Below are 12,829 nucleotides of genomic sequence, written 5' to 3'. Positions count from 1 at the left end.
GTGGAATTAAAGAATGTCTCGCGAGGGTCATGACGACTGCTATTCCATGGGTTCGGATTGCTCGTGCCAATCCTCTTCGGGCTCGTGTTCTATGTGCGAAGAGGAGCCCGATCGGCCATTGCCTGATGGCTGGCACCGAGCCTGGGATAGTGCAGGTCACGTGTACTACTGGAACGAGATTACCAGAGAGAGCAAATGGACGCTGAAGGGTATACGCTTACAAGCTATCGACTTTGAAGCTGAGAAGACCACCAACTTGCGTGGAGATCACGCGTTCGGAAGTGGAATGAGTCGTGTGGTGCCTCGGCGGACGTCAGCATCCCCAAGCAGATCAGAAGCGACTGCTCTGGAGCATACTGCTCCACGACAAGCGTGGGATACGTCTTTGGCAGAAGATGACCGCAGTTGCGAGGACAGCCAGGATTCCTTGCCTAGAACGCCGCAATGCCCGCGGTCTCCGGCAGCGTTTGAGCTGTCGCCAGGCCACGCTACCAGCACTTTGGCTGCCTTACCATCTGATCCTCGCCAGCAGGCATCCGTTGCAAGAGAGGACAAGCGCATGAACAATGACCTGAAGCAGCGTCTCTCCAGCTTGGTCATCCAAGGCTTGCTACCCTTTCACCTGGGCAGCCACGAGTCACGGTATTCTGGCGAGCCACCCCGCATCGGCAACTCGGCAGAGTTCAAGAAACTCGCCAGGAAACTCACGCACACGGTCCAGGAGAAGGAGCTGCACAAGGCCCGCCAGCGCGGTGCACAGCTGGAGATCACCGACAAAGTGCGCGTCCGCGTGCGCGAGTACGTGCGCGCCTACGTCAAGGCGCACTGCGCTCCGCTGGAAGGTGCGCCGTCGGTGTCGTCGGGCGGATCGCCGTCATCGGACTGAGCCCATCGTCCAGCATGGGCACGCAGTTCTGTTACTATCATGGTACTGGTGAGTGGGCATGGTCTGTACCTACACTGCTGTACTCTATAATCACACACAGATCAGACCCGGTGACTAAAGTCGCATACACTTTTATTTGAATTTTCACTTCACTTGTTAGTTTTCGCCCACTAGGCCTTGGTCACGTGATGTTATTGAGCGGCGTGAAAATGCTTTCTGCTCGTCCAATGTCGCGATGGCGAGAGTGTTTGAGTTCGCGTTTTAGGCATTTTCTTTAGTGCTGGAAGCAGGTGTGATTGTCAATTTGTCATGTGCATCTGCAGTGCATGGTCGAGTATGCTTTTCTCTAGCATTTGTATGTATATGTAGGTATACCGGTACTATCCTGGGAGTTTGTATCTGATATTGAAAACACCGATTATAGGATTTTTTGTACCGGTTTGTACTTCGAAGTCTATGTACTTAAAAGTACAGTGTAGCTCTCTATCATGCTGGCCATGAGAGCTTTGAGAAACTTTTTTAAAAACATTTTTGTTGCCTTCGAGCTTCAGGGCATGTTGATATTTTTCTATGCCACTTTCTTTTAGCATAATGTGTCAAATTTTTGAATTGGAACTTGGATTTAAATCGAAGCTATGCCTTGCAGGCAGAATCACTGTGGAATCTGTGATCCGTGAAGTCTCCAACAGGCCGTTGTATCTTTATATGCGTCAAGTGTGTGGGTACTGTGAGGGCTGCATCCTACCAGCCTGTGTAGTGTCACAGGAAGCGTGAGTTTCGAAGTCTGAAGCAGGGAGTCGTAAAATACCGACTCCCTGGCCTGAAGCAAACATCTCTGCTGGGATGACAGCTTCACCAGTGCCCGTCACAGCAGTGGTAAGACAAGAGCATTGCTGGCCTCAAGCGTAGGTCTCCCAAGTCCTGGTGGTGGCAGTCAATTTTTTTCTTCAGACTTTTTCCTTTTCCATTCCCTCAACTTGTCAACACCAGGGAGTACATGTACTAGACTACTATAAGTAGTACCGTAAAATCCCGCTGCCAGAGCGCCGCCCCGTCTCTCCCATCCACCCCTCCCTGACTTCTTGTCAGGGAAGTGATTGGTTGTACCCTCGTATGGCTCTGTGGTGCCGTACTGTACTGCAGATGGGTGCTCGACCCCATTGGAAATGTGCGCAACAGTGCCCACCCTCCTGACCAGGGATCGCACAAACCCTGAGTTTTGATGGGTCTATCCTGGCTCTTGACCTTTGGTCGGTGTACGAGATGCATGAACAGGTTTCGTAGGGTGAGTACTTTTTCATGCAGTACTGAATGCGGTAAGTAGGACTCGCCCATCCGTCCCTCCCCACCTGGACCTACTCGAAGGGTGGCGGAGGTAGGGACGCTCTGGCGGGATTTTACGGTACTGGAAAACGGTTTTTTTGTACTTCCTGGTGAACATTGTAAGGGGTCAGATTTCACTTGAAGCAGAGCCAACCGTGCATCTTGTGTCTAGTCCTGTTGAGCATGCGTGGCAAAACGTCCTATACAGAGCGTTGAGTTTCTAATGGACCCAAGCTGCATCATGCACATGAAACCTACTGTAGCAGACATGGAAGTCCATTCAATTGACCGGGGCCGGCGCCCTCAGCGCGTACAGGACGCCGTGTGCAGTGCACAAAGTCATGTTGATCCGATCGCGATGCGAACATGATGCATGTTCCGCTTATCCACGGCTAGGCTACATGGCCAGCGCCCTGGGGCCGCTAGACGTGCGACCGGATTTCCATGTCCACGATTGTAGATGGTTACAGGTTGCATACACACACGCACCTTGTCCTTGCTCATTTCGTAGAAATGATAGCGCATTGTTATTTCTCCAGCCCATGACTGGACTGGAGAGGTACAATATTGCTTTGGAAAACATTCAGGACTTCGTTTGGTGTGCGGTCATGACGGCAGAATTGATCCTGTTTATTTGTTATTCTATATTGAGGAGATGTGAGATCGTATCTGTATTGTCCTGGGCCTACTGCGGGTGGGAGAAATTTGGATTGGAGATAAAAAGAAATTGCTGTGAACTTTTAGGACGATTGAATAGCAAATCACTCAAGAAAAAATCCATATTGGAAATTTAAAAATGAGTTCGGAGTACGATAAGTAAGTTGACTAGTCGTCCCGTGTGAGCTGGCCAGTTAGATGTAGTGTTAGTTCTGGTGTATTTTCAGTGGCCATTTTCAGAGTGTACTTCAGCTCATTGTCCGATACACGCTCGTACAGCCGCTCCACTTTGGTGACGTGGGGCTCCTTTCCAAACGATGGCCCGTGGACAGCCGTGGATATCAAGTGAACGCTCTGGCCATCTGCACTGACTATTCCTTCCAGATGCTCTGTGACTCCCGTGTTCTGGGAGAGGGCAACAGCGATCTTGTCCGTGCCGGGGCACACCTTCCAGAAGCCATCCTCGGCGTGCATTGGGGATTTTTCCACTGGATGGGAAGTCCGGCCCGTGTAGGTTAGGAACGGTTTTCCGCAACTACCAAACGATACCGTCTCGACGTAATCGAATGCTTTTATGGTTGGGAAAACTCCATGCCCACTGCCTCTCCAACGTCCTACAATCCAAGCGAGGCGAGCAAGAGCAGGGTGCAAAGCCATTGTCCGTTCGGTCCAAAGAGATTGATCGGCGACGGGAAAGAGGCAACCTTTGGAGTCTACAATTTACAAACTTTCTTGGTGTTGCGTCTCTAGCTCTGAACGTTCAAACGATGAATATGATTTTTCTGTTTTGAAAGTCGAGTGTTGTTTTCCCGCATACGGGATCGCGAGCGTAGCGTATCTCCGCCGTCCGGGCATCCATGGCAACAAGAGAAGAGACACTGGATTTTGTGGACTTGACGACGAGTGACGTTTTTTTGTAGATTTCTAGAGTGCATAAAATAATAATGAACAGTTTGGTTGTATGCTTTTTGGAAATAGTAATTGGTCAAGAAATATAAAACAAATGGTACTGGCATTTGCTCTCTTTGTCTCTCCTGAGCTCCCAACATCATTTTTGTGAGAAGCAGAAACCACGGAGGTACGATCTATTGGAGTGGCCAGGCAACACTCAAGCCTCTCCAGTAGATTGAATTCCTCTGCACAGTCTATCGATTATTTAGGTTGAAATCATGGCCAGACTAGGCAGTTGGGTTCGCAAGAATCGCATAGCGTTAGCTGCTGCATCTTTGGGAATGACTGGATCGGCCTTGTTTTTGCAGGGACGTGCCGCTGGAAGCAGTCCTGTTGCCGCAACATGGAAGGAAGCACTGACTGTTTTCCGCCAGTACCAGAGTGCCACAATGGTGAACCGTAGTAGAATACACAGTTTCCATGTCGGCCATGTGGCATCCAACAGTCCTGCTGAAGACCGTCACGTACAGGCGCATCTGAAGCCATGCGACTCCTACTTGTTTTCAATCATCGACGGCCACTCTGGTTGGGAATGCGCCCAGAGACTGCAGGAACGATTGCCATTCTACCTTTCCTGCGCTCTCTCGCCCAGGGGCAAAGTGATGGATGTGCTACCAGTTGAGAACTGGTTCAACAGACTCACAGACAGCAAGTCGCTGCTAGCTCCCCCAGTTGCGGAAAGCGACTCCACGCAAAACCGTTTCAGCGCGTCGGCCTCGCAGTTCAATGAATCAGTCGTGAAGAGCGGAGAGATGAGCACTGTGAATGCCATCAAGATGGCGGTACAGAGTGTCGACGAGGACTTCAGTAACGAGGCGCTGGGCGGTGATAAGGACGCCGTGCGTGTCGTGGCATCCGGTGCCGTGGCGGCGTCGGCTTTAGTGCACGGCAACGAGCTCTACCTAGCCAACACCGGAGACTGCCGCATCGTGCTCGGAACGAAGAATGCCAGCGGCCCGGGCTATGTTGCCACACCACTGACAACAGACCACACGGTGGACAATACGTTGGAGGTGGCACGCCTACGAGACGGCCATCCCGGAGAGCGTGGGGTCATAGCCTATGGCCGTCTACTCGGGTCTCTGCAGCCACTCAGAGCCTTTGGCGACTTTGTGTACAAATGGCCGTATGATGTGGTTCGCAGAATGTTCGGCACATCACCACCGAACTATCTCACACCGCCGTATCTGACCTGTGAGCCTGAGATACGCAAGCACAAGCTCACGAACGACGATTCCTTCATGATCCTGGCCACGGATGGTCTCTGGGATGACCTGTCACCGTCAGAGGTCGTTGACATTGTCGGACGTCACTACAATGTGCTTCGGCAGCAGGCGAAGCGTCCGGTCGACATGGAGGAGAATGCAGCGACGGACTTGATCATCCGTGCTTTGCAGTCCACGTGCCGCGAGCCGGACACCCTAAAGCAACAGGAGTATGCCGCAGCACTGCTGAAGCTGCCGGCTCAAGTGCGCCGCAGATATTATGATGACATCACGGTCGTTGTGGTGTTCTTCGAGAACGAGTCGAAATGAAAATCATGTTCCGGAGGGGCTTGAGATAGTTACGAATTTCTGCTACCGTACTACGATGGACTTTTCAACCGGCCAGGCACTCTGCTTTGCCTGGATCATGTCCTGTCTTGGCACAGGGTTCTCTGAAGAGGGAACTGACTGCAGGGTCTATAATCATTTGGTTGCAACTGTACTGACCAATCTTGATACAGAGGTGTTCCTGGCGCACTCAAACTGCGCCACGGCGTTCGTCCATCTGGCGGTTGAAGGCCTAAGAATGCACGGAAGCATTTGGAGACGCCTGGGCTGAGGCAGTAACATGCAGACCGGTCACAACAGCCAGTATCAGCTTGGGTGAAATCGTGTAGTGTACATGGTGGTGGACAACTTGTAGCGTTGAACTTGGCACGCAGTGATACTTTGGTGTGGTGAATGGCGCCCAGCTGCCCCGTTTCATGAAGCAGTCAGCTGCACTGATCTGAAGCACCTGCTGTTGTTGTTTCGACGCTTTACGCCCGGGCGCTGGGAGCACCGTGGCGTTTCTGTGAGATGGCGATTGGTTTGCCATTGTAGGAACACTGTTGAAAAGCGTGTCTTCTCCTTTTTTTCTTTTTAGCGTCGGAACTTTGCATTAGGTATGTTGCCGAATTATTTTTTTATAACCCCACTTTCATCCATGGACTTGAACGTTCACTAAGAAGTTGTTGGACTTCATGCTTGTGTACGTGAGGCTTAAATAGCACTTCTATGTGAACTGTTCAGTATTGGCCTGTGGTCCTCCATGCTCGATAGATCAATTGATCAGGGGGAAACCATAGTTCCTGATGATTTCGCCCTGTCCGTATGCACGCTTTGTAGGCGTTAGCCGGCGGCGTATGCGACGTATTCTTCTATCACTTGATACAATCAAATTTTTATAAGTCCAGTCTTGTACTGTGTGCCTGGTGTTGGACTGGGCCCATCATAATCGATCACAGCCGCATCTATGTTGGTTTTCCGACACCGCAGCGTTGACCCTCCGTGCCCCGCAACACTGGGTGTACACACGCCACCGCTGCCTTGCATCCAATCACAACGTTAATGAGTCTGACTGGAGTTGGCATCCTGAAAGCCATGAAAAGATTGAAAACTAAAGCTGGGTGCAGTGTGCGTCAGGTGCAGGTGTAGCACACGTTGAAAACGCATGTCACACCGCCACTACTGCCACTAGACTGCACCAGGCCCAGGGGTTGCAGCAGAGTCTAACACACTTGCAAGTGCAGGCACTGAAGCGAAACCAGTTCCGACTGACACACGTCTGAGAAGAGCCTGGTGGACAATCTTTTAGGATCTTCAAGCTACATTTCTGACTCGTAGATATAGATAAAGTCGCTCTAAAAGTCGAACACTTATAACAAACCTTCCAGACAGCAAGCAGCAATTATCTCGAAAAGAAAGGTTTGAAATTGAAGTTGTACAAAGTGCATGCTCAATAGTCGCTATTCGCGCAAATCAAGTGGAAGTCAAAAGGTCGGCGCTGCGTTCACTAGCAACCGCTAATATGTCTCTACAGAAGAAAAAGCGTTCTCGCAGCAACAGCTTGCCAGTGAACAATTTCTTTAGGCATGTTGAAGGAAGCCCCCAAGAAGATGAAAGTGGTAAGCACTACTACCACCGAACCAGAAGTCTCGCCGAAAATGTCAACAGTTTGACTGAGGCTGAGGAAGAGTCACGTAAAGTGCGCATGCTCCCGCACGTCAGAATTGAGAACATGGCGTCAAGTAGAATTGTTCCTGTGGTGCTCTGGGGTCCAACACCACCAACTCATTCAATTAGCAGTCTTCTAGTGGCCAAAGACGAGAAATGTATTATAACTGGCTCGAAGGAAGGGCAGCTATGCCTTTGGGATTTGGTGCGTGGAAACGGAAATGAAATACAGGTAAGATAATTCAAATTTTATTGAGAATATTATATTGAGTACATGAGTTGAGAATTTTGAATATAATAATCATTCCTTTTGCTCTGTATAGCCAGTAACTGTCTTCCTAAGGGCGAATAGCGAACAACATAGTTGTACATAGTGTAGGAGTTGTCCAAGCCAACCTCTCAGTTGGTCGATCCTTCCTGTGGTAATATTTCGAGATTTTGTAATATTTCCTGTCAAGTAATTATTTCTCCCACTTATTGCTAGTATAATGTCAACAGTGTGCCCATACATGCATGCATTGTCTTTATTTGAAATACGATCGTGGCACAAGTGTAGTGATCGGGGAGCACTATTCATACAACTGAGCATGTGTGCTTCGTTTTATTCAGAAGAATATTGATTAGAAAAAATTCTTAATATTGGTACTCAGTGCTCTGCAAAAACACTGAATGTATGCCGGAGCATGCAATGTATTTTAATAATAAGTGATTGAGAATGTTCTGTGGCAGTCACAGCAAATACAGCATACGTACCAGGTGCCGTATGAAGGGTCATGACAATAGTCGAAGCACACTAAAGTTACCGTATATCTGCTTGGTGGAAATACACTGACCTAACCAATTTGAAGCTGTGCAAACCAAACTCAAGTGATTTTCGATTTTGCGCAACGTATTATCGTGGAATTGCTTCATCCAGAAGTTAGATCTCTTACTGGCTATGCGTGGGTGTTTGCTAAATGTATATACAGTGGTCCCTCTATAATCCGGCACCATTTGTGCCACGGAAATTCTGCTGGATTACGGAGGGTGCTGGATTAACAAATCGGGTTTACTGCTACAATGTGCATCAAGAGGACATTTTGGCGACTGAAAATTGTGCTGGTTTATCGAGCGTGCTGGTTTATAAAGTGCCGGATTAACCTCTTTAGCACGACGCTACCTGAGCGCGCCCCACGTCAACACCTGTAAAAGTCGCATTTTCCCATGAAAGTACTAGCTGCTCAAGGATCGATAACTTTACCTTCCCTTGGACGAATTCCACGATCTTGAGCTTCCTGGAAAGGTCGTGAGACGAGGGACAAACTGGTATCAAACCCAGCTCGGAGCGAAACCAAAACCCCGTGCTACAGTCTGGCAAACTTCATCCACGCGCTCGACAGACTTGAGCACGGCCAAAACTAACCAAGCTCAAATATTCAGCTGCCATTTCGGTCTCCTTGCTCGTATCGAGCTCAAATTTTTTGTGAGGACTCACGGGATCCACTACCATCATTTGAATCTTGTTTCCATGGCAGCAGGTAGCGCAAAAAGGATCCATGATGGAAAATACGCGTTCTGCAGACTGCGCAAAAAAATCGAGTTGAAATTTGCCGTGTCGAGTCGCATATCTCAACAACCGGTAGTCGCATCGCTTCGGCGATTGTTTCTATCGCCAGCTGAGAGTTTTCTCTTGCAGATACATGTTTCGATTGTGAGAATCGACCAAGTATTGAGTGAGTTGCGATAGTTTGAACAAGTCACTATGGACTCAACACGGACCCCACGACTATGAGATGCAGGTTCACTGTACAGTGTACAGCGCGCGTCGTACTAGTACGACGGCCGTGGGGCATGCAACTCATGTGCGTCGTACTAGTACGACGCTCGCGCTAAAGAGGTTAAAGAGGGATGACTGTACAGTAAAAAAAAACATGTCTTTACTGGACGCCCCTGGTGCGGCGGAATCTATCCTGATACGACAGGATTCCTCTTGATAACGGAGGCATACACGACCCACATTTATGTACATGAACAAGGTATACTATTCGCACACATGCCTACATACATGCAAGCAGCACACACGCACACACTCACACGATACACCACACTTTCACATGTACTCCTGTGCTGCATGCAGTCCATGCTGCGAACTAGGGACTAGTACTAGTAGGGTAGTACCGTTAGTCCGTGACCTGCGAGAGCTTCCACGTGTGTGAAAGCTCATATGGCATGGTACGGAGTTCCCTTGTTGCAGGTGAAGACTGGACTTGGTGCGCGAAATCTTTTCCGCTTGTTGCGGTGAGTTTTCTATGGCAACCCACCCTCGCCTGGAAATTTTTCCGGTCGACAGGGTTCCGCTTTAGACAAGGTCCGGTAAACCCAGGTTTTACTGTATTTTTACAAGACGGTTCCTACATTGTGCATGCTGTTGGTTGAAGAACGAAATGAGGGAGACCCCCCCCCCCCCCCCCCCCCTCTCCCATAGTTGGTTTTCTCACAGCAAGGCGGCATGAAAGTTCTGCCTTGAAATGGAGCACTCTTCGAGCAGTGGAGCCCCAACTTGCTCATGTGATTGCCTTTCTCCTCGTTCTCTCTCTCTCTCTCTCTCTCTCTCTATCTATCTCTCTCTCTCTCTCTCTCTCTCTCTCTCTCTCTCTCTCTCTCTCTCTCTCTCTCTCTCTCTCTCTCTCTCTCTCTCTATCTCTCTCTCTCTCTCTCTCTCTCTCTCTCTCTCTCTCTCTCTCTCTCTCTCTCTCTCTCTCTCTCTCTCTCTCTCTCTCTCTCTCTCTCTCTCTCTCTCTCTCTCTCGCTCTCTCTCTTCTGTCCGTCATTTGTGGCCACTAGCCCTGGCCATGTTAAGTGATGTCACATGTGGTGTCACGTGTTCTTGCCCGTGAGCATTTCACAGCGCCCCACGTCGATGCAAATAGACACACACGTACATGTACTAGAAGCATATGAGCTACCAGACCACAAACATCGCAGCGATTTCTATTTCACTGCCACGTGACGTGCTTGAATATCTGAGTCCGGCACTAAGCATGTTGATGTTTGTTTTTGTTTTGTAGATATTTCCCTGCCAATTGTTGTACGGGCATAGCTCTGCCATTACAGCATTGGCAGATTGTGTCAACGGTCCAGACAACTATGCTCTCGTCAGTGCTACAAAGTGTGGGTAAGCTTTCCCGACGTGCCTTGCTTTTTGGGAGGAGCACTTCAACGCTTTGAGGCGGTGTGGGTGCATTGCACGGGTCATGTTTCATACCCTGAGTTTAGCAAACTTCTTGAAGTGAGGGCACATTCAATTTCATTTCTCCAGGGTTGCAATTATCGATTCCATTCTTTGCTGGTTCAATGTCTTAAGGCCGGTTCACAATACAATTTTCTGTGTCGCGACACGCGATTTACGACAAGAAGCTGCCTGTCGCGAGCTGCCGCATACAGTCGCAAGGCACCTGTCGCAGAAGTTGAACAAAGTTCAACTTTTGCGACATGCGACGTGCGACATACATACACAAATGGAGTACAGTTTCTACCCTGGGTGCATGTGCAGTGCACGTTCAGTGCACGTGCATAGTACTACTCGTGCATAAGGATGTCGCAAACATGTAAAAGGTTGTGAACCGTGTGTCGCTGTCGCAGCTCGTCGCATGTCGCGCCACAAGAAGTTGTATTGTGATTCGGTCTTTACTCTTTGTTGGTGTGTTGAGCATTAACCCTTTTAAGGCTACAGGTCATGGCACTCGGTACCCAGGCTCTGCACTCCTTATTTGGCATTGAAACGACGTATATATACGTCCTCAGCGCCTGGGCGTCATTTTCAATGACGTCTACTTCTGTCATGTCTTCTGTTGGTGTTGCTTTCTTGTCCCATATACTACTCTCTTTGTTTGGTATTGTGCGTTGAGCTATTTCCGCTATGCTACTGGTGTCACCTATTTCACGAATCCCGGGTGTTAGGTGTTCATCCGTACACGGTGTGCGCATGTATTAATTAGAGTAGTGTTCCGAACGAGAGCTTTGAGCGCCATTATGTTTGCACGTCTGTTGATTTTGTTGTTGTATCTTCTGTGACTTTCTGTCCTTCTCGCTGCACACACGCAGGCAAATCTTCGTGTGGGACATACACGATGGCACATGTCTGCATTCACGGGTGATACCGGGCCACCATCATGCCCACGTCGAGGTGTTCCAGCCGTCGGGTCGGCCAGACCTGGCGCCGCGCCTCCTTGTCCAGGGCTACTACAGTGACCTGTTCGTGCTGGACCTGAGCTCCTTCGACATCCTCTTCCTTCTCCGTCAGAAAGTCAGCCCATCCTGGGTTACTGCTATGGCGGTGGTGGAGAACACCACGGCACAGGTGAGTGGCGTTGACGCTGCTTTCATCTTGCCGTGTGTTCTGTCCAAGTCTCGCACGCGCTATTGCTCTTGTGCTTTTCTTGTGTCGACGTTTTCTGTTACGCATACAGTATGCATTGTGAGCCCTGTCATCCATGGCTTAAAAAAATTTGGAATGTGTTTTGGTGTCATGTTACCGTATTGTACCGGCTGTAAGTCGACCCCGGTTATAAGTGGACCTCCAGACTTGGGGCCTCGATTTACCGGTTTACGGGCAGGTATACCCCGGCTGTAAGTCGACTTCCCCTTATTAGGCCGGGTGTTAGGTCATTAAAAGGTCGACTAACAACCGGTAACATAAAGTTGTTGTTTGTGCCATAGCTTGGCAGCCGTGTGATGATGTGCTCACAGCACTACTGTATAACCAGAAGTAACGTTATGCATCGCAGACTAATTTCGTCTTTCTCATCTAAGGATTTTTCGGACTAAAATTAATATTGCCGGACTAACGTCGATTTTCCAGCTTTTTTTTCAATACGCTGCATGGCCTGTGGACTAAACTACTGTAAAGCGATAAATTTGTGCGGCGCGCAAAGTTTGCGTTTTCAAGAATTGCGCCGGTTCACGACGAGAAACTTTCGCGATTTAATCTCTTCAATGGGATCTTGTACAGTCAAAAATCAATGCACAGAGCAGTTTGCGGCGATCTATATTCGCGAAAGTGTGCTGGTAGCGAAAATAGCGAAATATAATCTCTAGCGAAAATTTCTCACTTTACAGTAATGATTTTCTGGTTGTACAGTATGTATTGAACTAAAACTTGCCTCACTTCATGCCTCACTTCAGCGTGCAGTGAGCCTTGTGTTCACAGTGACTGCCTGTGTTGCACGGAAGGCGAGTTTTTGCAACCGAGCTGTCTTCCTACACATTCTAATGTACGGCGGGGCAGAGCCTGGTATCTGGACTAACTTTTTCAATATCCTTTGTGCATGCTTGGTTTCTTTCTACTTTGGTGCACAGACCATGTCCTTCCTGGGCCTGAATGAAGATGGCTACATGAAGGTCTGGAACATGAAGTCAACTGATGTGCGCTCTGCCGAACCTGTGGATAACGAGAAGCAGCATTTTGTCGGGATAACCAGTGCCGTGAGCCTGTGCACCAACCCGTACGGCAGCGCGATGGCGCTGGTCGTTGCCCAGGACAGCTGGCAGCTGTTTGACATCTCCGAAGGTGGCTTCATGCAGCTGTGCCACGTGGGAAGCGACACGCACTCCGTCGCTCTCACCGGTGGCGCTTTCGTCGACCGTTACCAGGTATGGTCGCTGCTAACAGGGTGGTGCGAAGCTTCACTCTGCAAGAGTACTTTGCGTTGGTCGTTGCTTTGAAATCAGTGTTGAAGATTACGTTGCAGACCTTGAGAAATTGTTGTGTTCATTTTGTGCATTGGCAGTTCTAGGAGTTGACGAGTATGATAGCTTTGTTGATAGAGTCTAA

General features: G+C 49.2%; 2 protein-coding genes across 2 annotated transcripts in view; both read left to right on the top strand.

Moving 5' to 3' along the window:
• Window positions 1-3,825: 3,825 nt before the first annotated feature.
• Window positions 3,826-6,256, top strand: LOC135813164 (pyruvate dehydrogenase [acetyl-transferring]-phosphatase 1, mitochondrial-like). Its single transcript, XM_065326384.1, has one exon. The coding sequence runs from the start codon at window positions 4,036-4,038 to the stop codon at window positions 5,350-5,352; it is 1,317 nt and encodes a 438-aa protein (XP_065182456.1). The 5' UTR covers window positions 3,826-4,035; the 3' UTR covers window positions 5,353-6,256.
• A 394-nt stretch (window positions 6,257-6,650) lies between these two features.
• The window catches only part of LOC135813158 (WD repeat-containing protein 7-like), a 22,127-nt gene continuing 15,948 nt past the window's right edge, over window positions 6,651-12,829 (top strand). The window contains exons 1-4 of the mRNA XM_065326378.1: window positions 6,651-7,249; window positions 10,065-10,171; window positions 11,101-11,356; window positions 12,355-12,648. Of these exons, the coding sequence (XP_065182450.1) occupies window positions 6,872-7,249; window positions 10,065-10,171; window positions 11,101-11,356; window positions 12,355-12,648 (1,035 nt within the window). The 5' untranslated portion in view covers window positions 6,651-6,871. The remainder of the gene's footprint in view (window positions 7,250-10,064; window positions 10,172-11,100; window positions 11,357-12,354; window positions 12,649-12,829) is intronic.

Source organism: Sycon ciliatum, chromosome 1 (genome assembly GCF_964019385.1).
Source record: "Sycon ciliatum chromosome 1, ocSycCili1.1, whole genome shotgun sequence".
Classification (NCBI taxonomy): domain Eukaryota; kingdom Metazoa; phylum Porifera; class Calcarea; order Leucosolenida; family Sycettidae; genus Sycon; species Sycon ciliatum.
This window is presented reverse-complemented; position numbering and strand designations above follow the sequence as displayed.

What these genes read in the sequence shown, in the direction of transcription:
- LOC135813164 (XM_065326384.1), top strand. Translation starts at nt 4,036, where the DNA reads ATGGCCAGACTAGGCAGTTGGGTTCGCAAGAATCGCATAGCGTTAGCT.